The sequence below is a fragment of the Marmota monax genome, unplaced genomic scaffold (assembly GCF_021218885.2).
Source record: "Marmota monax isolate L192 unplaced genomic scaffold, Marmota_monax_Labrador192_F-V1.1 WCK01_AAM20220418_F8-fsc00005, whole genome shotgun sequence".
Lineage (NCBI taxonomy): Eukaryota > Metazoa > Chordata > Mammalia > Rodentia > Sciuridae > Marmota > Marmota monax.
The window spans coordinates 16,149,820-16,173,655 of record NW_026692254.1 but is presented as its reverse complement, the minus strand read 5'-3'; the positions used below and the strand labels follow the sequence as shown (position 1 = coordinate 16,173,655).

Sequence of the window (23,836 nt, the reverse complement as noted above, 5' to 3'; positions counted from 1 at the left end):
CTACAAGAGCTGCCTGAGAAATTATCCTGACCTTCTACTTCTAAGACCTGCCAAAACAAAAGGCCCTTGTAGATCAAGGGCAACTACAGAAATGTACAAAAACGAAGCCTTATTTTTTTCCTGAAGCATATCAGTTTAGACCAAATATTCACATTTCAACAAGCAAACAAAGCAAAGTAATTGAATGATAATCATGTGGTTGAGACATATGTGTTCCAGGGAAGATGTCACAGTAAAGAATCAAAATGAAAAGAAATGAAAAAATTTAAAACAACTCTGCTAAACATGAAAGTAACTTTGTAGAACAGCTTGGAATGTGAACTTAAGTTCTTTTTGTTTACTCAGCATAGATGTATACATAGTCTGCCATCTGCTGGCAAGGCTTGGTATTGCTGGTTTGGAAAGCACTCCTGAGAAAGTGCCAGATTCTGGTGGCAGAGGATAGTTTACTCTTTTTTGTAGCAACAGGGTTCAACCCTAAGTACTGATATATTAGTTGGGTCTCAGCAGATGCAACACATATCAGATCTTGGACCTATGATTTGTCTATTTTCTGCCTAACAATATAGAATAGTGTCTAATTCTGGGCAGGAAGAGATTTTGGGTGGGTCTGGGGTAATTCCTCTCAAGCACCCACAACTCTCTTTTTCCTCATATAAATGGAATCCTATAGTATGGTTTTTTGTTTGTTTGTTTGTTTATTTTACTAATTATGTTACAAGAGTCATCCATGATGTTAAGCTAGAAGTCTGACAATCTGTATGAACAGATCACAATTTGACTATTCTACTTTTGATGAACATTTGGGCTGTTGCCAATTCAAATAATGCAGTTTTGAACATATTTGGCTGTGTCACTTAGTGGATAAAAGCATGCATTTTTATATTTAGGAGTGATATTGTTGGGTCAAAGGATATTCAAATATTCAAATTTGAATACAAAATGCCAATTGGTTTTCTAAAGCAGTTATATCAAATATACTCCAAATAGCAGCATGTGAGAGAACATATCTGAGTACCACATCTTTGCCAACCCTGGATATTATCAGTTTCCTACAAAGTTTTAGCCATTCTAGTGGGACTGGAGTAGTAACTTATGGCTTTAGTTTTCATTTCCCTGAACATGTTTACTATACTAGTGAGGTGGTTATCCTATTCTGTGAAAAATCTATCATTCAATTTTTCTATTCAGTTGTTTGTCTTCATTTTAATCATATCTGGGGTTCTTCACAGATTCTATACATGACAATTTTTTCATCTGTATTTACTACAAATATCTTTTTCTTCTTAGTGCTTACCTGTGGTGTTAAATATATGGTGACTTAAATACAGGCCAACATGAGCCCAAATAGGGAAAGAGTATTAATGTGGTCACATGTCCTTGTATTGTCCAGGAAACAGTTAATTGACTAATTTACCATTGGATTATAATAAGTCAGGGAAATAAATGATAAATTCAATAAAAATCATTAAAAAATAAAACAAGGCATAACTTACAAGTCAGTGGGTAAGAAAATGGAATGATAAAAATATTTGACTAAAAGAAAGCAAGAAACGAATAGGAAAATTGGTAGGATGAAAGGAAACTTAAACACAAATAAAGATTTTAAAAGATGAGGAAAGGTATTTTAGGAAAATTTGTACCAAGAGAGCTATGGTATAATATCAGGCAAGATACAGAGATGGGGACAAAAAGACTGATTTAACAGAGTAATAGATTAAAAGGATATGTTGCTGTTGAATTCTCCTCCCCTCCACAAAACAGCCCCATAGTATATATAACAAGTACCAGAACCTGGAGATGTGGATAGACCACTAATTGCCCTAGAATATTTAAACATACTCATCTTAAAAACTCATACATTAAATTGGCAAAAATAAAGATGCAAATTTGAATAATAGAATAAGGTCAACCTAATTCAGATGTATTAGAACATTAAACATAATAAAGACTAAAATTTCTCTTGAACCACATTTGGAACATTCACAAAAGTCAACCATGGACTAGTTCACAAAGGAATCTTCAATAATTTCAAAAGATCAATAACATGAAACTATGTTTCTGTGCATCAGGCAATAAATTAGAAATCAGTGCATCAGAATACCTTGAAAGATAACATATATCTGCATATTAAAATATACATCATTGAATAATCTTTGGACTAAGGAGTAATTTCTAAACTAAGTTATAAAATACTAAGAACATGAAGACAGTGATAAATGTTGCATGCTAAAGTATATGAGATAGAGCTAAAGCAGGTCTTATAGGGAAAATTCAGATAATATATTTGATATTAGTGTGAGAAACACTTTCTAAACAAGCTCCTAACATATAAATTAAAATGCAAAAATGAAATTTGAATTTGACTCTAGTGAAATGAAAATTTCTATTCCAAGAAGAACACTGCAGTCAAAATTAATAAATGGGCAATAGATGTAAGAAAATAGAGGCAATATTATTAATATTCATAACATACAAGAAAGTTTTGATTGTCAAAAGGAAAAGCATACGGAATCCCAAAAGAAAAATAAGAAAGAATACTAATAGGCTATTCACAAGTGAGGAATCTGAAATAGCTAAGAAGCATATGAGGAGGTAATTGAACACTTTAATAAAAAATGTAAATAGACTTAAAAAAAAATTAGATAACATGTTACATGCATCAGGTTAGCAACAACTACAAAGATCAACAAGGACAAACATTGTTGGGGAGGGGAGAAAAAAAGAAATTCATCTGTCCTGCAAACAGGAATGAAGATGGCAGTAGCAATTGGCCAGTGCTTACAGAACTTGAAGTACATTTCTCCCCTGACCCAGCAATCCTGAGATATAAACCTCAGAAAGAGTCTCACTTACATAAGTAAAGATGCATATAAATATTGGTGACAGTACTGCTGTGTGGGGACAAGCTGAGGATCTGTTGCTAGGAGGATGGAAAAGCAAAATGTGGCAAAGACACAGGAACTAAAGTACAGGTGACAATTAAAAAGTTAAGAAACAGAATAAAATATGTATTGTGGCTGCAGCTCAGCAGCAGAGCACTTGCCTAGCATGTGTGAGGCACTTGGTTCAATCCTCAGCACCACATAAAAATAAACAAATAAAATAAAACCATTCTGTCCATTTACAACTACAAATTTTTTTTAATTTACAAACTTAAAAACATAAATACATAAATAATACTAATACATAAAACAATACTATTTTTTTGGAGATCCTTATTAGAAGACAGATCATCATTAATATAGATATCTATGCTGTGAGAGGGGAGAGAATGAGGGTGAAAATCTGAGCTTAAGGGAAAAATTTAATTTACAAAAGCATACCAAAGGGCTTGCATTGACAGACTAATGTTGACCTAACAGTCCGGAAAAACACCAAACAGAACAAAATAAGAAGGTAGAATTGTAGTCACAAAAGATAATACCTTTAAAAGCTTGAGTCTGAGTTGGTCTTTCTCAGTTTCTATTCATATGGTAGCATTCATTACATGTGTTCTCCTGGGGTCCTTTGCTATTACCTCTTTTAAAATGATCCCACTGGTTCTGTGAGTTCTCTTGGTTGTGAATGTAAACTGAATTCTTCCAGCTTTGGCTAAGGGTGGTCATGTAGGTCGACTGGGATTCTTTGCCTCTTCTAGAGTAGACCTTTCTCCACCCTCTTTCCCCACTTATCCAACTTCTGAAGAGCATGGATACTCTAACATCCCACACTCTGGGGAATCAACATGGGGTTGGGCTTGGGCTTGGGCACAAAACCAAGGGCCCATCACTTTCTCTTTATAACACTTCCAGGTTAGGTTATTTGGTGAGTGTGGTGTGGGATGAGGAACAAAGAACAATCCTTTCAACATCACAAATTGGATATGTTTAAATGTCTTTCTCCTCGGAGGTCCTCGTCACAAAAATCAATCTATTGAAGATAATATCAGAGAGAGCGAAGAAAATGAGAAAGGGAAAGGACACAGGGCAGCAGTGGAGAGGGGGAGCAGGACGAAAGTCAAGGGGATGGTGATCAGGACTGTAGGACCCTGGGTGGATATGAGAGCACTTGACACCAAGTGAAGTGTCCCGAATGTATGTCTTGGTAGGGGCTGCTCTGACATGACTGTGCTCCTCTTCTACATCTGGACAATGGCTTTGGGAGAAGCCATCAACACAGCCCCATGAAGAAGCTCCTTCTATCTGAAGACAGATTCTACTGGAAAAGAACCTCTAGCAGCCATGCATACAAAGTCTTAAACTTGAAACTCACTGTGCAAATGACAATTTGATCCGTGCTTGGATTTCTATCCACTCTTCCTGTACAATCCTTCCACATTGTAGCAGCTCCTTTGAAAGTCTCTCTGCTTTTCTCAAATTCTCTGTAGCTTCTTTAAATCTGAACTGTGTTTAGGAAAGTTTCCTCTTGGTTCTAGATTCTGGGACCCCCAAGTCTTGGAACTTTCTTAGCTCTTACCCTTCCCGAGTCATCTGTTAGCTTTTTATTTGACCTTGAGAATTATATATAAGTATTATATGAGCAGTATTTCTATGTGTAAAGATCAGAGACCAAAGGATACTTTTGAAGGGAGAGTAGGGCTTTCCCCAGGGTATAGAACAGTTCTATGGAACACTTGAAAACATCTGAATTGTCAGTAAAGGGAGGCACAATGGAGTCGGTGAGGATTTCTTTGGCTTTTTCTGCGTGTTGTTTTGCTTGCAGTGCATATCCTATGGACAGAGAAAAAGAAGTCTCAGTTTCTCTTATTCTCAGATGGATATCAATACAGTTCTCTGTGGCTAGCAAATCTAACAAAGTCCCACCACATTGTCAAGTGGCACATGGAGATGTATTTGGGCAGTAGGGATATTATCATGACAGTAGTGACCAAAGAATTGTTTTATATCAAGTGCTCAAGAAAAAAAAATATTCCCCAAATGGCCTTTTTAGAAATTAAGAAACCTGAACAAGCTGGAACTGAAAAACTTTGAAACCTCACCAATATCAGATGTAAAACATGTGACCGATAATTATTAAAAAAAAATGGTATACAAGGACTATTCTGGGCAGGAAGTAAGTTATTCATGAATCTTAATCCTGGCTTTGTGACAGTGACAGCAATCTTAATGAAATACAAAAAAAATCTAAATCTTCTGCTCACCTGTCTATAATTGTGCTGTTAGAGTTATTTTCACAATACAAATATGATGATATCTTTAAAACTTACAAACACAATTGCAGTGAGGTCATGAACCACTGCCATAATCTCTTTCTGTGGGGTACTAAGCTAATATGAAACTAAATAGAATGATGAAAAATTACTACTGAGAACTGATTTCCCACAGGATTCCAGTGCTCTTCCACAGGCTTATTAATCTGTGAGTTGGTGATGCAAAGTTCACCAGCTGGGATCCAGTGCTTTGCACTTCCCACATTCCCACCCTCCTCTCCTGCACCAATAACCCCCTTTCACTGACACCCACACACTCCTGGGCCTATGTTCTGAATTACATGGAATTGAATCTCAAATCTCTGAAAAGTCTGTCAAAATATGAAGTTAATTATGTTTTCACATCTATAAAGCAGAAACAATATACTTTCTAATGGAGAAAGTCAGGGCTATGCTCTTCATGTGAAATCTCAGAACTTTATGCATCTTATACTTTTTCAAAGCATATACTCAACTGCTTGCTAGAAATTTATTAGTGCCAATGGTACATGTAATATATACCAAAAGGCATTGCAGATTGCATTTCCAACTTAGGTCCCTTACCTTAAGAACATGAATTTGAACCTACTAGAGGCAGCATAGGTCTTGAGGTTCAAGAACATTGGCTCTGCAGTCAGACTACCCAGGAAGAATTCCCTGCTCCACTACTTACTAGGAAAATTTGTCCTCAGCTTCCCCAACTGCACAAAAAGGATAATAATAATACCACCTCATGAGACTGTGGTGAAGATGGAATAAGGTTATGTATGGAAAACAGCAAGATGCCTGGCACTCAGTAAGACCTTACTAGATACTAGACTGCTTTTACTTTTAACTGAGGAAGAAAGATTCATGCAGAAAAGAAGGAGGCTATAGAAGGAAAGCATTACTTGAAAACCAAGATGGCAGGACAGTAGGACTGGCATGAAAAATCTTAGGTCAGAGTCTCAGATCAGCTACTTATTAATAGTGTGATTTAGAGCAAGTTGTTTCAACTCATATTGTTGTTTCCTCAGAATCTAGAAAATGGTGAGCGGGGGAGAGCGTAGGTAAAAAGATGATCTCTAAAGTTCCCTCCGGTTCCAATGGTCTTTGATCTAACAGGTAAGACCAGTCTATAAGCTTTGGCCAAAATTATTGGGTGTTAATTCTATGCTTGGCATTGTGGCATTTTCCACTTCTATTGCTTTATTTCCTCCTGGAACCAACCCTCGGAAGTCAGTGCCATCATCATCCTTATCATAGCTTTTCAGTTGAAGAAGCTGAGTGTGGAGATGCAGTCTTAGACATCTTGTCCTAGGTTGCATAGTCAGTAACTAGAAGACACCATATCCTGGCTATATGTTGTTTTTGCCTTCCCTGCATCCCTTCTCTCTTCTTCTTTTTCTTTTTGATATGTTTGGCCCCTACACATCCAATCTGTGTGACCTAGCCAAAGCCAGTTTCTTCCCAAGCATCCACAGAAGTGAAAAGTCAGATCTGGTCAATCAGACTATTCCTGGTCTGTGGTACATAACTCAAATTGGTCTAATTAGGATGTCCCCCAAACCCTGAAGGGTTTTGGTGGTGGGACATTCTGTCTCTCCTGGGAATGCTTAGAAGGGAAAACTAAGGTTATTGGCAGATTTGCCACTAACATGTGGTCAAAGTTTGGCTAAGAATGGAGCCAATACCAAGAAAAACAGAGCCAACATAAATATACATTGGAGAAAAGAAAGGCTCTTCAACAAATGGTGCTGGGAAAACTGGAAATCCATATGAAGCACAATGAAATTGAATCTCTATCTCTCCTCCTCCACAAAACTCAACTCAAAGTGGGTCAAAGACCTAGGCATTAGACCAGAGACCCTGTGCCTACAAGAAGAAAACATAGGCCCAACTCTCCATCATGTCAGCTTAGGAAATGACTTCCTTAAAGAAATGACTTCCTTAGGAAATGACTTCTAAAGCACAAGAAGTAAAATAGAGAATCAATAAATAGGATGGTATCAAACTAAAAAGCTTCTTCATAGCAAAAGAAACAATTAAGGAATGTGAAGTGAGAGCCTACAGAATGGGAGAAAATCTTTGCCACCTGCATCTCAGATAGAGCATTAATCTCCAGAATATATAAATAACAAAAAACTTAACACAAAAAAACAAAACAAAACAAAATAGCCCAATCAATAAATGAGCAAAGGAACTGACCAGGCACTTCACAGAAGAAGAAATACAGTCAACAAATATATGAAAAAATGTCCAACATCTCTAGCAATTAGAGAAATACAAACTAAAATCACACTGAGACTCCATCTCACTCCAGTCAGAATGGCAATTATCAAGAATATAAGTAACAAAAAATGTTGATGAATTTGTGGGGGAAAAGGCACATATACATTGCTGGTAAGACTGCAAATTGGTGCAACCACTCTGGAAAGCAGTCTGGAGATTCCTTAAAAAAAAAACAAACTTAAAATGGAACTACCATTTGAACCAGCTATCCAACTCCTCGGTTTTTGCCTAAATGACTTAAAATAAGCATACTACAGTGACACAGCTCAATTCACAATAGCTAAGCTATGGAACTAACCTAGATGCCCTTCAACAGATAAATGGATAAAGAAATTTGTGGTATATGTACACAATTGAATATTACTCAGCCTTAAACATGAATGAAATTATGGCATTTGCTGGTAAATGAATGGAACTGGAGACTATCATGCTAAGTGAAATAAGCTGATCCTCCAAAAACTAAAGGCCAAATATCTTCTCTGATATGGAGGAAGAATACAAGTTCATTGAATTAGACAAAGAGGAATGAAGGGAAGACAGTGGAGATGGGAATAGGAAAGACAGGAGAATGAATCAGACATAACTTTCCTATGTCCATATACGAATACATGACCAGAGTAACTCCATATCATGTACAACCACAAGAATGGGATCCTAATTAGAATAAGTTATACTCTATGTATGTAAACTATGTCAAAGTATATACTATGTCAAAGTTATACTCTGTGTATGTATACTATGTCAAAGTATATTTTTTATATATAAAAAAGAACAAATAGAAAATATTTTTAAAAAGCAAAGAAAAATAGAACCAATGCTGAGAAAATAGAAATGGAAACCTGGCCACTTTGTTTGAACATCAGATATGCTAAGTCTAAAGGAAGCCTTACCCTTGGATTTTTAAGTTTGTATAAGCCAATACATTTTAGTTATGCCAATTTGTTATCTATCTATCTATCTATCTATCTATTTATTTATTTATTTATTTATTGTTATTTAGAGTCAAGAGACTCTCCATCAAAAATGCAAATATCCAGGTGCAGTGGCCCATATAATCCTAATGGCTTGGGAGGCTGAAGCAGGAGGATTGCAAGTTTTCAAAGCCAGCCTCAGCAACTAAGCAAAGTCCTAAAGCAACTCAGCAAGATCCTTTCTCTAAATAAAATATGAAAAAGGGCTGAGGATGTGGTTCACTGGTTAAATACCCCTGGGTTCAATCCCTGGTACCAACAAAACAAAAAAATGTGAATGGATTCCCTTATTCCTTGTCTTGTGTTTTGTTTTTCCTGCAATACCTTCTGACCTAATAGATTGTCTCCTAAGAACCCTAATCTTTTATATATATATATATATATATATATATATATATATATATATATATATATTTTTTTTTTTTTTTTTAAACTGTAGATGGACACAATACCTCTCTTTTACTTATTTATTTTTATGTGGTGCCAAGGATCGAACCCAGTGCCTCACACATGCCAGACGCGTGTGCTACCACTGAACCACAACCCCAGCCCTGAACCCTAATCTTAAGATCATGAAAAAACAAAACCCAAAGATTACAGTTTTCCTTTCCTTTTCCCTTTGATTATTATTATGTTATATGCCTTATTAACTCAAAAGGAAATGGCTTCTCAATATTTGAGGAGAATATCCAAAACCTAGTCCTTCTAGTTAAGTGTGAATCAGATTTGGGGAGCATAGCAGTAACCAACTAACTGGTCCTCCTCCACTTGAGATGAGCTCACCTTTCATCTGGAGGTACCCTTGAGCCAGATTGACATGTGCCTCTGCTATTTTCCAATGCGAGTTGCCATAACAAATTCTTGCCAATGCTACATAACGCACAAGCTCCTTGACAGCCTGTTTATACTGTTAGGAAAAGAAATGAGCTTATTAGTTAGATGGCTTAAAACTCAAGAGTTACAAAGTATAACATCTACTTACACTCTTATCCATGCAACATTTATTGAGTGTCTAATATGTTCTCAACATGGCTCTAGGCACTTGGGATACATCACAAAAAAAGATTCGTTTTACATAGTAGCGTGCTCATACGGTCAGGTGAAATAAATAGTAAACATAAGAAATGAATACAATTTATAGTACATTTAAAAGTGAAAAATGCAATGGAATAAATAAAAAAATTTAAAAGTAGAACAGACATGTAATCATCCTCTAGGTTTTCCAACTGTCCCTCCATTAATGGCTCCTGCATATTCAGGTACAAGTGGGCAATTGGTAGTAGTTTTCAAATGACACATTTTCATTCTTGATTTGAAATCTTCCTTCACAGCCTATGTCAGTAGCATAGCAAATAAAATCAGCAGGACTGGCAAGCAGACTTTATTAAAGCAGTGGGAAGCACATTTTCACTCAGAGCTAGGACAAAAAGAATAAGAACCATGGATTCCCAGCTTCAGGTCAGCCCAGAGGAGCTACATATTCAAAGCAAGGCTGATAATTTTAAAACACAGTTTTGAAATTCTTTGACATTCTTTCCATCCAGAGATGAGTGGGGATGTCTATGTCCCCTTCACTTTGGATCTTAACTCTGAGACTGTTTGATTCATTTTACATGGTAGAGTGCTCATATGGTCAGGTGAAATGATTAGTAAACATAAGAAATGAATACAACTTATAGTACATTTAAAAGTAAAAAATGTAATGGGATAAAGAAAAAAAATTAAAAAGTAGAACAGACATGTAATCATCCCCTAGGTTTTCCAATTGTACCTCCATTAACAGCTCCTGCTGTTGTGGAGAAAATGACGTGGTGCCAGTTTTCAGGCCCAAGTCTTAAGGAACTGATGGCTTCCATTTCTCTTTCTTCTTGGGTGTCACTCCTGGAACCTGAACATGGGCTAAATTATGTCCCTTCCAAATTCATATGTTGAAGTTTCAATGTCCTGTACCTCGGAATGCAACCATATTTGGAGATAAGGCCTTTAAAGAGGTGATAAAGTTAAAATGAGGCCATTAAGAAGGTCCTAATCCAATATGACTGATGTCCTTACATAAGAAGAGAAAGAGAAACCAGGGATGCATGTGCACAGAAAAAAGGACCTCGTGAGGACACAGAGCAGCCATCTGGAAGCCAAGGAGAACAGCGTCAGAATGAAATCAATCTTATCAACCCCTTCATGGACTTCCAACCTTCAGAACTGCAAGAAAATACACTTCTGCTGTTTAAGACCCACAGCCTGTGGTATTTTTTTCATGGCAGCCCTAAAGTAAAGTAATACAGAACCCAATCACCTTACCACGAGGAAGACTAAGTGACTCCGTGGAAAGGCATGAACTGCTAACACCAATTAATCCACTCAATGCTCTGTCAACCATATGAGTGAGCCATCTTGACAGTAGAGCTCCATGCCCACCTAGGCCAGTAGATACTACATGAAGCACAGCTGAGTAGACTCCACTGGACTATGCACAAATTGCAGGCTCATGAGTAAAATGAATGATTTGTTTCACTCACTAAGTTTTAGGGTGTTCAGTAGCAACAGATTAGCAAGAATAGCAAGAGAAGAGATGGGAGGTAAGACACCTAATAAAAACCAGCTGAAGTGGGCAAAGAGGAAGAAAAATAGGAATGAGAATAGAGTTGTGGAGAAGGTCTAGAAGACCCAGTGTGCATGTTGGGCAATGCCAACTAGAAACACTTTAACCCTGAAACAATATATTTTTTTTCTTGACAAAAACACATATCCAGTTAACCACAGGAGAGTCACTTCTGTGACCCAATAGGAGGAAGGTGAGGGAGGATGCTTACCCCATAGCATTGAAAGAAGGTGGGGCTGTGGCCATTTTCTACAGTATCATATTTCTTATTACAAAAGTAGTGCATGCTTGTCAAAATGCAAAAGAGCAAAAAGGTGAAAACTAAACATCATCTGCAAGCTCACCTTCTGGAGATAATGAGGTAACTAAATATCCCTTTATTCATTAATTTCATGAATCTATCTACATACTTTTTCTTTTTCAAAACAGACTCATAAGCTGTAGGTTTGCAACCTGTTGTTCTAAATTTATGAACATCCCCCATATCATCTTCTATGATAAAAGTTTTAATGGCTGCACAGCATTTTATTGCTTAGACAAAATATAATTGAGTTACTCAATCCACTGCTAATGGATATTTAGTTTTTACTTAATGTTTTACTCTTTGATTAGCATGTATGGATATAAGGAACAAGGAAGCCCAAGATGAACCTAAAAAATCTTACTGTGTCATAACTTAAGAATGTACTCAAAGAGTGAGTAGTAAATCAGGGACTTAGCCAGCTTGAAGAGGCCCCCACTGGAAATATTGGACAATTCAAGCTTTGATAAAAATGATGGGTTGTAAAACACAATTTTCTGAACTTGTATTGATATAATAAATGAACAGCAAATGAAATGTGAAGAGAAAGCTCTTATATGGAACACAAACAAATAAATGCTGAAAGAATACCAAAGTCAGAGATTTGCTATTTGACAAATCTCATAGTAATGATGGATTCAGGTGAGAATCATCAGTGGATGCTAAAACTAAGGGGTGAAGTTTTAAGTATATACACAGTCTTGATGCATCTCCCCACAAAATACTTACTTACAAAGGAAAAAATAGTAATTCTACAATGTACAAGCCTGTCAGACAGTACCTTAACCCAGTGTTCAAGGTTAGCATCACAGTAATGAGACAAATTATGTCTCCTATGACGCACCCAGAAGGCTCTAGAGTCGTGCTTGTGCTAGTCCTGCCTCAAATGCATAATCTGAGTTGAATGACAAGGAAAGATAACACAAATTCAAATGGAGAGATGGTCTACAAAATAGTTGGAATGTGCTTTTTGAAAGCACTGAGATCATGAAAGACAAAGATGGGTTCACTGTTGCAGATTAAAAGCAACTAAAGAGACATGATATCTATATTCAACATGAAATCATGGATTGGACTATGGATCTGATTTTTTCCCCAAAAATGACTTTTTCATGGAGAAATATGGATACGGCTTATAGATTAGGTAATAGCATTATACTAATAATAATTTCTTAATTTTAACCCTTATTTTTAGGGAGTAGACTGAAGTATTTAGAGGTAAAGGATCATAACATCTGTAACCTACTCTCAGACAAAACATGAGTGAAAGAGAGAGAGAGAGATAAAGAGAGAAAGAATAATGGTGTAATAAAGTGGGCTGGGGGTGTGGTTTAGTGGCAGAGTGGGTTTAACAAGCATGGGGTCCTGGATTTCATCCCAGCTGAAAAAACAATAACAACAACAACACAAACAAAAAAAGAAAAAAGAAAAGAAAAACAAACAAAAAAAACCCAATAAGCCCTAAAAAAAGCATAAAGAAAATGTTAACAACTGGTGAAAACTAACCTAACCTAACTCAAAAATTATTATAAAATAAAGTTAATGGATATTTTTTCCAAAATTGATATTTTTAAATTTTTTTTAGTTGTAGATGGACACAATATCTTTATTTTTATTTATTTATTTTTATGTGGTGCTGAGGATAGAACCCAGGGCCTCACACGTACAAGGCAAGCGCTCTACCACTGAGCTACAACCCCAGCCCCCAAAATGGATATTTTTGAAAAAACTTTTTGTAGTTTTAGATGGACAGCATATTTTCTTTGTATTTGATTATTTTTATGTGGTGCTAAGGATCGAACCCAGTACCTTATACATGCTAGGCAAGCACTCTGCCACTGAGCTATAGCCCCAATCCCCAAAATGAATATTTTTAAAAGTAAAGAATACCATGTGGATCCCCTTTGATTCTTTCAGGATCTTCCAGGGCACAAAGCACTCAACCCTCAAGGCCCTAAGTGAACTGATGGTTTTTCCAACCACACTGCATTGCAGCCCAGTACCTCCACTCCTAACACTTGTGCCTACCTTGCAGATCTTACCTTGCTCTTTCCTATCCCTAAACTCATTTCTTCCATGCTGGTTCTTCTGTTTCTCAGTTCTCAGCTCATTTGTTACCTCCTCACAGAGGCCCTCCCTGACCACAGTGGGCCCACTATCTGGTTTACTGACAATGTCAATTGCCCTGTAGCTCCATGAGGGCATGTACTTTGTCCTGTTCACTTTGGTGTCCCAAGAACCAGAGATCACAGAAATGTTTTAGTACCATCTGGACACATAAAAGAGAAGATAGTTCTTTATATATGCTAAATGCCTTTGGGCATTAGGATTAATTCTCTTGTAGAACTTTGGTTGAGGAAAGCTACTGACCAAAATCCTACCTACCATAGGGCCTGGCACATGGTAGGTACCAAATAAACATCAGGTGTATAATTAATAAGCACACACTCAAAACCAATTCATGACCTCTTGCTTTAATCTTGATCTTCTACTATATTCACTTTATGGGTGAAAGACACAGGCAAAGCCTCCAATCATCTGAGCAAACTGAGACCTAACTTAGGGTCTTCCATACCCCATCTGCCTGGCTCTCCTTCTCCTGTGTTCCCTTGATCATCCAGTCCCACCAATTTTCAATTCTACATTCCCTTCAAAAGGTCTCAGCACCTCTGCTGTCTCTGTCCCCCTTAGTTCAGGCCCTCATAATCCCTTGCCAGGATAATGACATATATTCTCCTCTTCTTCCAATTTCATTCTTTTCTCATACATCCTCCAAAAGTCTGCAGAAACGATCATTCTTAAACTCAAACCTGCTCATAGCTTTCTCCTGTTTAGAATCCTAGAAAATTCCTCAAGTAGCTTTATGAGAAATCAAAACTCTTTTTCTGCACTCTGAGTGTCCTCCAGGCCCAGATCCTACCCATAATCCAGCTTCATGTCCCTATGTCACAAGAACCTTTATCCTAGACAGCTTCTTGTAGTTCCCCAGTTGGACTGTGCCCCCTAAGGTCCACAACTCTTCAGCATCTATTACTTTTTCCCAGAACATTTTTGTCCTCTGTGTCACCTGGCCAAATCCTAAGCACTATAACTTTGCCGACCAAGCAACTTCCATCCTAAAAGTGTGCTTTATTAGCTATCCCTGCACCCACTCCAGGCTTACTGCCTACCCCATTCTGTTTTTGCATGTGTGTCTTTCGCAGTTTGTGTCTCTCTCAGAACTTATCACACTGACTACCATTATCAACAGTGATATATCTCTCTGGGCTCTTGGCTGTGCTTTCCCCTCTGGGCCCTTGGCACCTTCATGGCACCTGGCACATATTAGGTATACAATGGGCATTTGTAAAATAAATGAATGTGAAATAAATGAATGGCCTGGATGGGTGAATGAATAAAATTTCTGAGGGGGGGAATCAAAAAAACTTCTGAGGGGAGGATGAGAAAGAATTGTGCACAGACCAAGAAGATTAAAGACAAGGAATTCTAAACTCTAGAAGCTTCATCTGCGTTGTGTTGCATTACAGTGTTGCACCTGCATTGTGTTGCATTACCATGTGGTAAAATCTCAAAACATATTTATTCTTGACCACACCAACTGCTGGGCTTGGAGCCCTGAGGGCCTACAGTCACTCATGCTACAATAAAGGCACTCACACTCCTGATATTAGGAATGTAATCTAAAGTACTCTACTTCTTTTGGTCATGCATGATAGCCCAATTTCCAGAGTACAGGAAAGGAAGTAAAAGGTTCCTTACATTGTGACTGCTGGAAAAGGACTTTGCTTTCTCTTCACAGAGGTGGAGTTTCTCTCGTGGTGGCTGGAACAGCACTGTCTGCGGCAGCTTGTTTTGGATCTTCGCTTTAGGAGTGATGCTGACAGCAGCAACAACTTCATCTAGGTGGTTGGTTAAGTGGGATTCCTGTGATTCTTGCATATTTTTTGATACATTGTCCTCTAAATTTAAATAAAAAAGAAAGGGGTTAAATGATAATTTCCACAGTTACTTTTTAGAAATATATATTTTTTTCCCTAGAAATTGAGGTTAAAATCTAAAAATTTCATCATTATACCTATGACTGGCTTGAAATTAGTAGCATTATATCCCAAAAGATCACCAGTAAAATTAGCTGAGCCCCAACAGCTCTCAATGGGTTCATATTGGATCAACTGAACTGCAACTGAGCTTGAGGCAGAAAATAAATGACTGTTGTTGAATCTTCAACTTCTGGCCAAAATGGAGTAATATCCTTACTGCTTAAAATGACCAGTCAACCAGTAAACAAAACAAATCAACAACCCACAGACAGATAAGGTATGAAACAATGGTTTCAAGAAACAGGACTCAGGCAATAAGACAGTGATTCCTGGTGGATGGAAAAAATAAAGTTCAACCCAAGATCATCCCAGTTCATTGCTTTGAGAGAGTATCAAGACGCTGTGCACCTAGAAGTGACCCGGTGAACTATATAAATTGAGGGTATTAAGCTGAGCGTCTTGGTGACTAAGATGGCAGAGTTAACAGGACAGATTACTGTAGAAGACTGCCCAGAGAGAGGACTCTGGAGGTAAGCAGAGGGACCCCTCAAGTATGGAGAGAGATACTGATCAGCATCTACTGAGCAACTACTCTGGAGTCTGGAGAAAAGAATTCTCCAATAGGATTAAAAAGAACAATGCCCAGCACTCACACAGGGCTGGCAGTGCTTATTCCTACAATCTAGAATAGAAAAACAACTCATGAGGCATTGGGCAAAGTACTTGGAAGTTTAATCTCCACAGTGGGGAATAATTAGCCCTACACTGAGCACTATTCAGACACATCTAACAAATCATAAAAGAGGCAGGAAAACAAGGCCCTTTATAAAGAGAATAATCATTTAATTATATTTATTTATTTTTAAATAAATCTTTGTTTTATTTATTTTTGACAGTGGAATGCATTACAATTCTTATTACGTATGTAGAGCACAATTTTTCATATCTACGGTTGTGTACACAGTATATTCACACCAATTTGTGTCTTTATACCAGTACTTTGGATAATAATGATCATCACATTCCACCATCATTAATAACCTTATGCCCTCTCCCTTCCCCTCCAACCCTCTGCCCTATCTAGAGTTTGTCTACTCCTCCCATGTTCCCACTCCCGATCCCACTATGAATCAGCCTCCTTATATCAAAGAAAACATTCGGCATTTGGTTTTTTGGGATTGGCTAACTTCACTTAGCATTATCTTCTCTAACTCCATCCATTTACCTGCAAATGCCATGATTTTATTCTCTTTTATTGCAAAAGAGAATAAAATCATGGCATTTGCAGGTAAATATTCCATTGGGTATATATGCCATATATTTTTATCCATTCATCTATTGAAGGGCATCTAGGTTGGTTCCACAGATCAGCTATTGTGAATTGTGCTGCTATAAACATTGATGTGGCTGTAAAGTTGCAGTGGAAACTCTACACCTAGAGATGTACAGAACATACAATAATGGTTTTTCTGTTTGTCTAAAATTGCCAATCATCAAAAAGAATAGACTGTTTAACCAGAACAGTTCAGGGGAAAAAAAATCAACTGTGATTGATTTTGTCTTTGATTTCCTGTGCTTTACATATTGTTGGTACCCATCCTTTGATTTTCCTCATTTCTTTTTTAGATTTTAAAACACAGCATTTTATTCATAGGAAATTTAATTTCAACATTTATTTTAAAAAGCATTTATTTTAACATTACTTCAAATACAAAAATTAAAATGTTAGATGAGAAAGAGAAAAAAAAAGAGAATAATCAATTAATCAAAACTGACCCCAAATTAGCACAGATGCTGAGTTAGCAAAAAATACATTAAAACAATTATAATAACTGTATTCCATCAGTTTAAAAGGGTAAATAGAGCTGGGCATGGTGGTGCACACCTGTAATCCTAGTGGCTTGGGAGGCTGAGGCAGGAGGATTGCAAGTTCAAAGGCAGCCTCAACAACTTAGCAAGGTCCTAAGCAATTTGGTGAGACCCTGTCTCTAAATAAAATATAAAAAAGGGCTGGGGATGTGGCTCAGTGGTTAAGTGACGCTGCATTCCATCCCTGGTATCAAAAAAGAAAAAAAAAGGTAAATAGAGACATGGAAGATATATATATATATATATATATATATATATCCCAAATGAACAGGAGATATGAAAATTATAATGAGTGAGATGAAAAATACAGTAGGATCAAAAGCAAATTCGATATTACAGATGAAAGGTGAGCAGATATGCAATAGAAATAATCAAAATGGAAGCTAAATCACCAAGCTCTGAAGCAACTTCAAGTTACTCAATATAAATGAGATTTAAGTCTCTAAAGGCAAGAGGATTGGAGCAGGGTGGGGTGGGGCAGAAACAATATGGGGAAAACTAATGGTCAAAGTTTTTCCAAATTTGAGAAAAGTATAAAGCTAGACATCCCGGAAGCTCAACAAGCAATAAACACAAGTAACATGAAGAAACCACACCAAGGACCTGGTGACCAAATTGCTCAAAAACATGAGAAAGAGAAAAGTTTAAAAGTAATCAAAAGTGGTGGCGGGGGAGAGAAAACATTATGTACTTTAAAAGATAAAGATGAGATCAGATTTCTTGGAGGAAAATGGATATCAGGAAAGAGTGAAGCAACATTTTAAGGAAAGGAAAGGGGAAAAAAGCTGTAAATCTCAAATTTTGTACCAGTAAAACTTTCTTTCAAAAATAAAACCTGCAACAGTTAATCACCAGCAAACTTTCACTGCTATGTTCTCAAGGGAATGTTAAAGGAAGTCTTTCAGAATGAAGGAAAACAAAAGCAAATGGAAATCTAGATCTGAAAGGCAGGGATGAGATTGTGAATTGTGAAGATGTACATGGGTATAATGTTACTTGAAGATAGAGATAAATTAAAAACATATAGTACTAAGCTATGGCAACCATTAAAATAACAAAAGAAAGATTTTCAAATTATTAAGCTAACAAGAGAGACTAGATGGAGTTAGAAAAATAATCCAACAGAAAAAGGGGAAAAGATGAACAAAGTACAGATGGGACAGAGAGAAAATAGCAAGGAGATAGAACTAAATCTAACTCATTAAATTTTAGTGGTCTCAAAACCCCAATTAAGAGACAGAGATCATCATAATGAATAAAAAGTCAAAACTCAACTACAGGTAGCTCACAAGCAATTCACTTTAAATATTGACAATGAGATTAAATGTGGAAGGATGGAAAATTAAAAAATTAATCAAAATCAAACTTGGAGTAACTATATTAATATCAAAGTAGATTTTGCAGCAAAGAATATTACCAAGGATAAAGACAATAATTTCATAATGATAAAGGGGTCAATTCATCAGGAGGACATAATCACCCAAATGTTTATATATACAATAGCAGCTTCAAAATATAAGCCCCCAAATGGATGGGGGTTGTAAGGAGAAATCAATAAATCCTCAATTATAGTCAGGTGATTAATTATTTCTGTCAATAATTGATATACCAAGGAGGCAGAAAATCGCTAAGGATATAGAAGATTGTACTACATCATCAAGCAACTTGATTTGGCATTTATTACAACATTCTACCCAAACAAGAATGCACATATTTTTCAAGTGTACATGGACATTGACTAAAACAGATTTTATTTGGGGTCATAAAACAAGTTTCAATACAGTTATAAGGAAATGAAGTAATACAAAGCATATTCTTCTTTGACCACAGTGGATTAAATCATAAATCAATAATAGAAAGAGATCATTTGTTCAAATATTTAGAAACTAAGCAACACATTTCTAAATATACCCTGGGTCAAAGAAATAAAAAAGGAAATTTGAAAGTAGTTTGAATTGAATTAATATAAAAGCACAACATATAAAAAATTAAAAATGACATAAAAGCAGTCCATATGGAGAAATTTATAGCAATAAATACCTATGTTAGAAAAGTAGAAGGGTCTTAAATTAACCACCTTCATTAACCTTCATAAACATGAAGAGTAAATTAAACTAAACATAAACAGATAAAAATATTAATAAATAATAATGCTAAACTCATAATTCAATGAAATAAAAATAGAAAAATAGATAAGTCAATGAAACCAAAGGCTGGATCTTTAAGATCAGTAACATGACCTCTAATCAGGCTAATCAGGAAAAGGGGGAGAAGACACAAATCATCATTAGCAGTATTGAGAATGCAGACATTACTACAGATTCTACAAATACTAAAAGGTTAACAATAGAACAATTTGAGCAGCTTTATGTCAAAAAATTCAACAACATACATGAATGGACAAATTCCTTTAGAGTCACAAATTACCAAAGCTTACTCAAGAGCAGCAAAGAAATTTCACTGGAGAAAAATAGCCTAATATCTATTAAAGAAACTGAATTTATATTTTAAATGCCTAAAAAAGAAAACTCCAGACCTAGATGGCTTCATTAGGGAATTGTACCATATATTTACGGAAGCTAGAAAGAATATGAATTCCACACCACCTCTCCCAGAAAACTGAAGAAGAAAAAATACTTCCTGACTCTTTCTGTGTGACTTTGATAAGAAAATAAGACAAACATGTTACAAGACAATATGCCTCAGAAACACAGATTAAAAAAAAATTCACAGCAAAAGTTAGCAAATTAGACCCAGCAATATATAAAAGGGAATACATTATGGGTCAAGTGAGGTTTATCTCAGCAATGCAAGACTGGCTGAACATTTAAAAATCAGATAATGTGATTCACTATATTAATTTTAAAAAGAAAAACTATATGATTATCTCAATCAACACAGAAAAGGTACTTGACAAAAATCTAATAAAAAATTTTTAGTAAAACTGGAATAGAATTGTACTTCTTCAACCAGATAAAAGGCATCTATGAACAGCCTACAACTAAAATCAGATTCAAAGGTCAAAGACTGAATGCTTTACCTCCAAGATCAGAAACAAGACAAGGAGGTTCACTTTCAATACGTTGACATTGTACTGGAGCTTCTAGCCAGTGCAGTCAATGAGGAAGAAGATGAGGAGTGGCGGGGGGGGGGGGGGGGGGGGGGAGCTGGGGGGAGGGGGAGGGGGGAGGGGAAGAAAAAGATTTCCAGATTAGATGAAGTAAAACAAAGATAACTATGTTGAGAATCTGATAAAACATGCAAAAAAAAGTCTACAAATAAGAAGTAATAAGTGAGTTTAGCAAAGTTATATAATACAATCATTATATAAAATAATATTTCTAAGTCAAAGGGAGATAAGTAAAATAAAGGGACCAAAGGGAGGGAAGAGGAGAGGGAAAGCGGAAATACTGGGGAATGATATTGGTCAAATTATATTGTTATATCATGTACATGTACGAATATGTAACAATGAATTCCACCATTATGTATTATCATAATGCACCAATAAAAATATGGAAAAATAAAATATTCTTCCATATGTCAGCAATTAACAAATTGAAATTAAACTACAATATTATGTGCATTAGCATAAAAATAGGAAATAAGAATAAATCTTCCAAAAGATGAATAAGAACTGACCAAAAATTAAAACTCCATAACACTAGTAAAAGAAACGTTAAAAGAGAGAGAGAGAGAGAGAGAGAGAGAGAGAGAGAGAAAGAGAGAGGCCTAAACAACTGGAAACACACATCATGTTCATGGGTTAGTAGAGTACTCAACATTAAGATGTTAATTTTCCCCAAATTGATCTACACCTTTAAAACCATCCTAATTTAAATATCTGCATGGGTTTGGGTTTTGGTAGGAATTGACAAAATTTCTAAAGTTCATATGAAAACACAAAGGATCTACAAACCAAAATGACTTTGTTAGAGTAGAACAGAGTTGAAGAAATAACATAACTTTTCCTGAAGAGATATTATAAAGCTGCGGTAGGCAAGGCACTTGGAATTACTGTTAAGATAAACAAATAGACCAATTGAACAGAATACAGTCCCAAATGGACCTACAATACACAAACAACGGATTATTAATAGAGCAGCAAAGAAATTTCACTGGAGAAAAAACAGCCTGTTCAACAAATATGCTGGAACAACTGGAAATTCACATGTAAACAAAAAATAAAAACATAAACCCTTTGATCCAAATCTCACGCTATATACAAGAATTGACTCAAAATGGGACATAGGGATAAATTTAAAACCAAAAACTATAAAAACATCTAGAGGAAAACCCTTGTGACTCCAAGTTAGGCAAAGCTTTCCTAGATATGATATTCTCTCTCTTTATGTAACAGCCAACCTGATGAGTGTGAAGTGATATCTCATGGAGGCTTTGATTCGAATTTCTCTAATGATTACAGGTGTTGAACATCTTTTCAAGTGTTTATTGGCCATATGTGTCTATTCAAATCCTTTCCTCATTTTTAAATTGAGTTGTTTTTTTATTTCATTTTGCTTTGTAGGAATTCTTTAGATATCCTAGATCTTAACCCCTCATCAGATATGATTTGCATATATTTTCTCCTATTTGATGGGTTCCTTTTCCCCTCTGTTGATAGCATCCTTTGATGCACAAAAGTTTTAAATTTTGATGTAGTTCAACTTATCTATTTTTTTTTCTTTTGTTGTCTGTGCTTTTGATGTCATTTCACTCCTAGGTATTTACATGAGAGAAATGAAAGCTGATGTTTACATAAAGACTTATATGTAAATGTTCATAGCAGTTTTATTTTTAATAGCCAAAACACTAGAATCAGCTCAACTGTCTATCAATAGGTAAATGGATGAGCAAACCGTGGTGTAACTATATAATGAAATACTACTCAGCCTTAAAAAGGATTGACTATGCTACCACACGAATAAATCTCTTAATAGCTATGTCAAGGGAAGGAACTCAGATGAAAGAGAATACATTTTGTGTGATTCTATTTATATAAATTTTGAGAACATTTAAAGCAATGGATAGTGATTAAAAGCCAATCAGTGATGTCCTTGAACTAGGAAAGGGGGTGGTGGTGTGAAGGGGAGTGGAGAGAGGAGGGGAAATGTGGGAAGGGAGAAAGAAGGAACATCATTCCTTGTGATGATGGATATGTTCTCAAGATAGTTTCATGGGTGTACACATATGTCAAAACTTATGAAATTGTATACATTTGTTTGCCAAATAATAAAGCTGTTAAAAATATGCACAGGTCAGAGATGCCTCCTCATTCCCCCTCTCCTGCCCAGATATGTCAAACTCCAATTCTACTATTTACCACAGAAAACATTTTGAAATTCTATGCTTTTATCATTTCCTTATTTATTAACAACTAAAAGCAATATACCAGGCTAAAACACTATATGGAAAACAGTAATCCCAAGAAATGTAAGATCTAGCAGGCAAATAGATTAGGTACACATGAGCATGATACTAGCAGGTACAGACACTGGAAGAGGGATTAGTGGTTAAGACTTCAGAAACAGGAATCATTGCTGCTGTGATGGTTCAGCTTGTTTGAAAAGATTTCAGAGCAAGGACAGAGAAGAAAAATCATCCCAAGTAAAGTGAATAATTAGTAAGAGTTTGGAAGTGTTAAAGTGAAATCGATATATGAGTAACTGCTGGTAAACTATAAGGTGGGGCATGGGAAAGAACATCATTTGCCACAGCACAGGAGAGCCACAAGATATTTCACAAAGAGAGGTCATTGACAAAGGGGATCTAATGAGTTGGTAAACCCAAATATTGGCTCCACAAAAGGGGGATTTCATGATCAAATAAATGGGTACCAACAATTTCTTTATCTTCTCAAAACTTTTACTATGGTACAATGACAAGTATCCTAGAGAAAAGATACAGAAGCATTTTCCAAACTTTTGACCATGAAAATCATCTTTTTTCTGACGTATTGATTAAATTTTGTGGAATTAGCATTTTTTTAACATTGTTTGGGAACCCTTAAGATATGGGAAAAGTGGAAATTGTGATTTCAGGCTAAGAAGGCATTGATTTCAGGCCAACCATTTGATTGAATTTAATGGGCAGGAAGGGGTGAGCAACTGAAAGTTTTCCCCAGGAAAAGGAAATGAAAATGTTCCATGACATTGATCTGTAAATACTGGAGAAATATAATAATCAAATTATGAGAGGCCACATGGACACTGATTTTCAATATTCTAGTACCATCCTGATGACTTTTTCTGTGTCTGTAGTCTGCCTGCACTTATTATTGTTAACTTTTCTTTCAACCCAGATACTTTATTAAAAATGTAAATGCTTACTTCAGACTCATCCTAACAATGAATGAATGGTATTATGGGTTTGATATGCTAGCTACATTTTCCCCTAATGCACATTAAAATACAAACATAGTATTAATATTTTAAAAAGTGTGTCTATGTTCTACCTAACATCATAATTGTAATCATTGCAGACATTGGGAAATTATAAATCTGAGCAATGTTGCACAACCATTTTTCACCATGACCTATCAACCAGGATTTCATCAAGTTTTATTTTCTGTAATTTATATGCTGATTACATACG

At 36.0% G+C, this 23,836-nt stretch overlaps 1 protein-coding gene across 3 annotated transcripts in view; it reads right to left on the bottom strand.

Annotated features, from left to right (window-relative positions):
- Ttc23 (tetratricopeptide repeat domain 23) overlaps nt 1-23,836 on the bottom strand; it is a 93,713-nt gene that overhangs the window by 61,665 nt on the left and 8,212 nt on the right. For all 3 annotated transcript variants that reach the window (XM_058576868.1, XM_046436227.2, XM_046436235.2), the window contains exons 2-5: nt 15,093-15,292; nt 9,217-9,340; nt 4,562-4,712; nt 4,255-4,380 (exon numbers count right to left, since the gene is read on the bottom strand). In XM_058576868.1, the coding sequence (XP_058432851.1) occupies nt 4,255-4,380; nt 4,562-4,712; nt 9,217-9,340; nt 15,093-15,272 (581 nt within the window). In that variant the 5' untranslated portion in view covers nt 15,273-15,292. The remainder of the gene's footprint in view (nt 1-4,254; nt 4,381-4,561; nt 4,713-9,216; nt 9,341-15,092; nt 15,293-23,836) is intronic.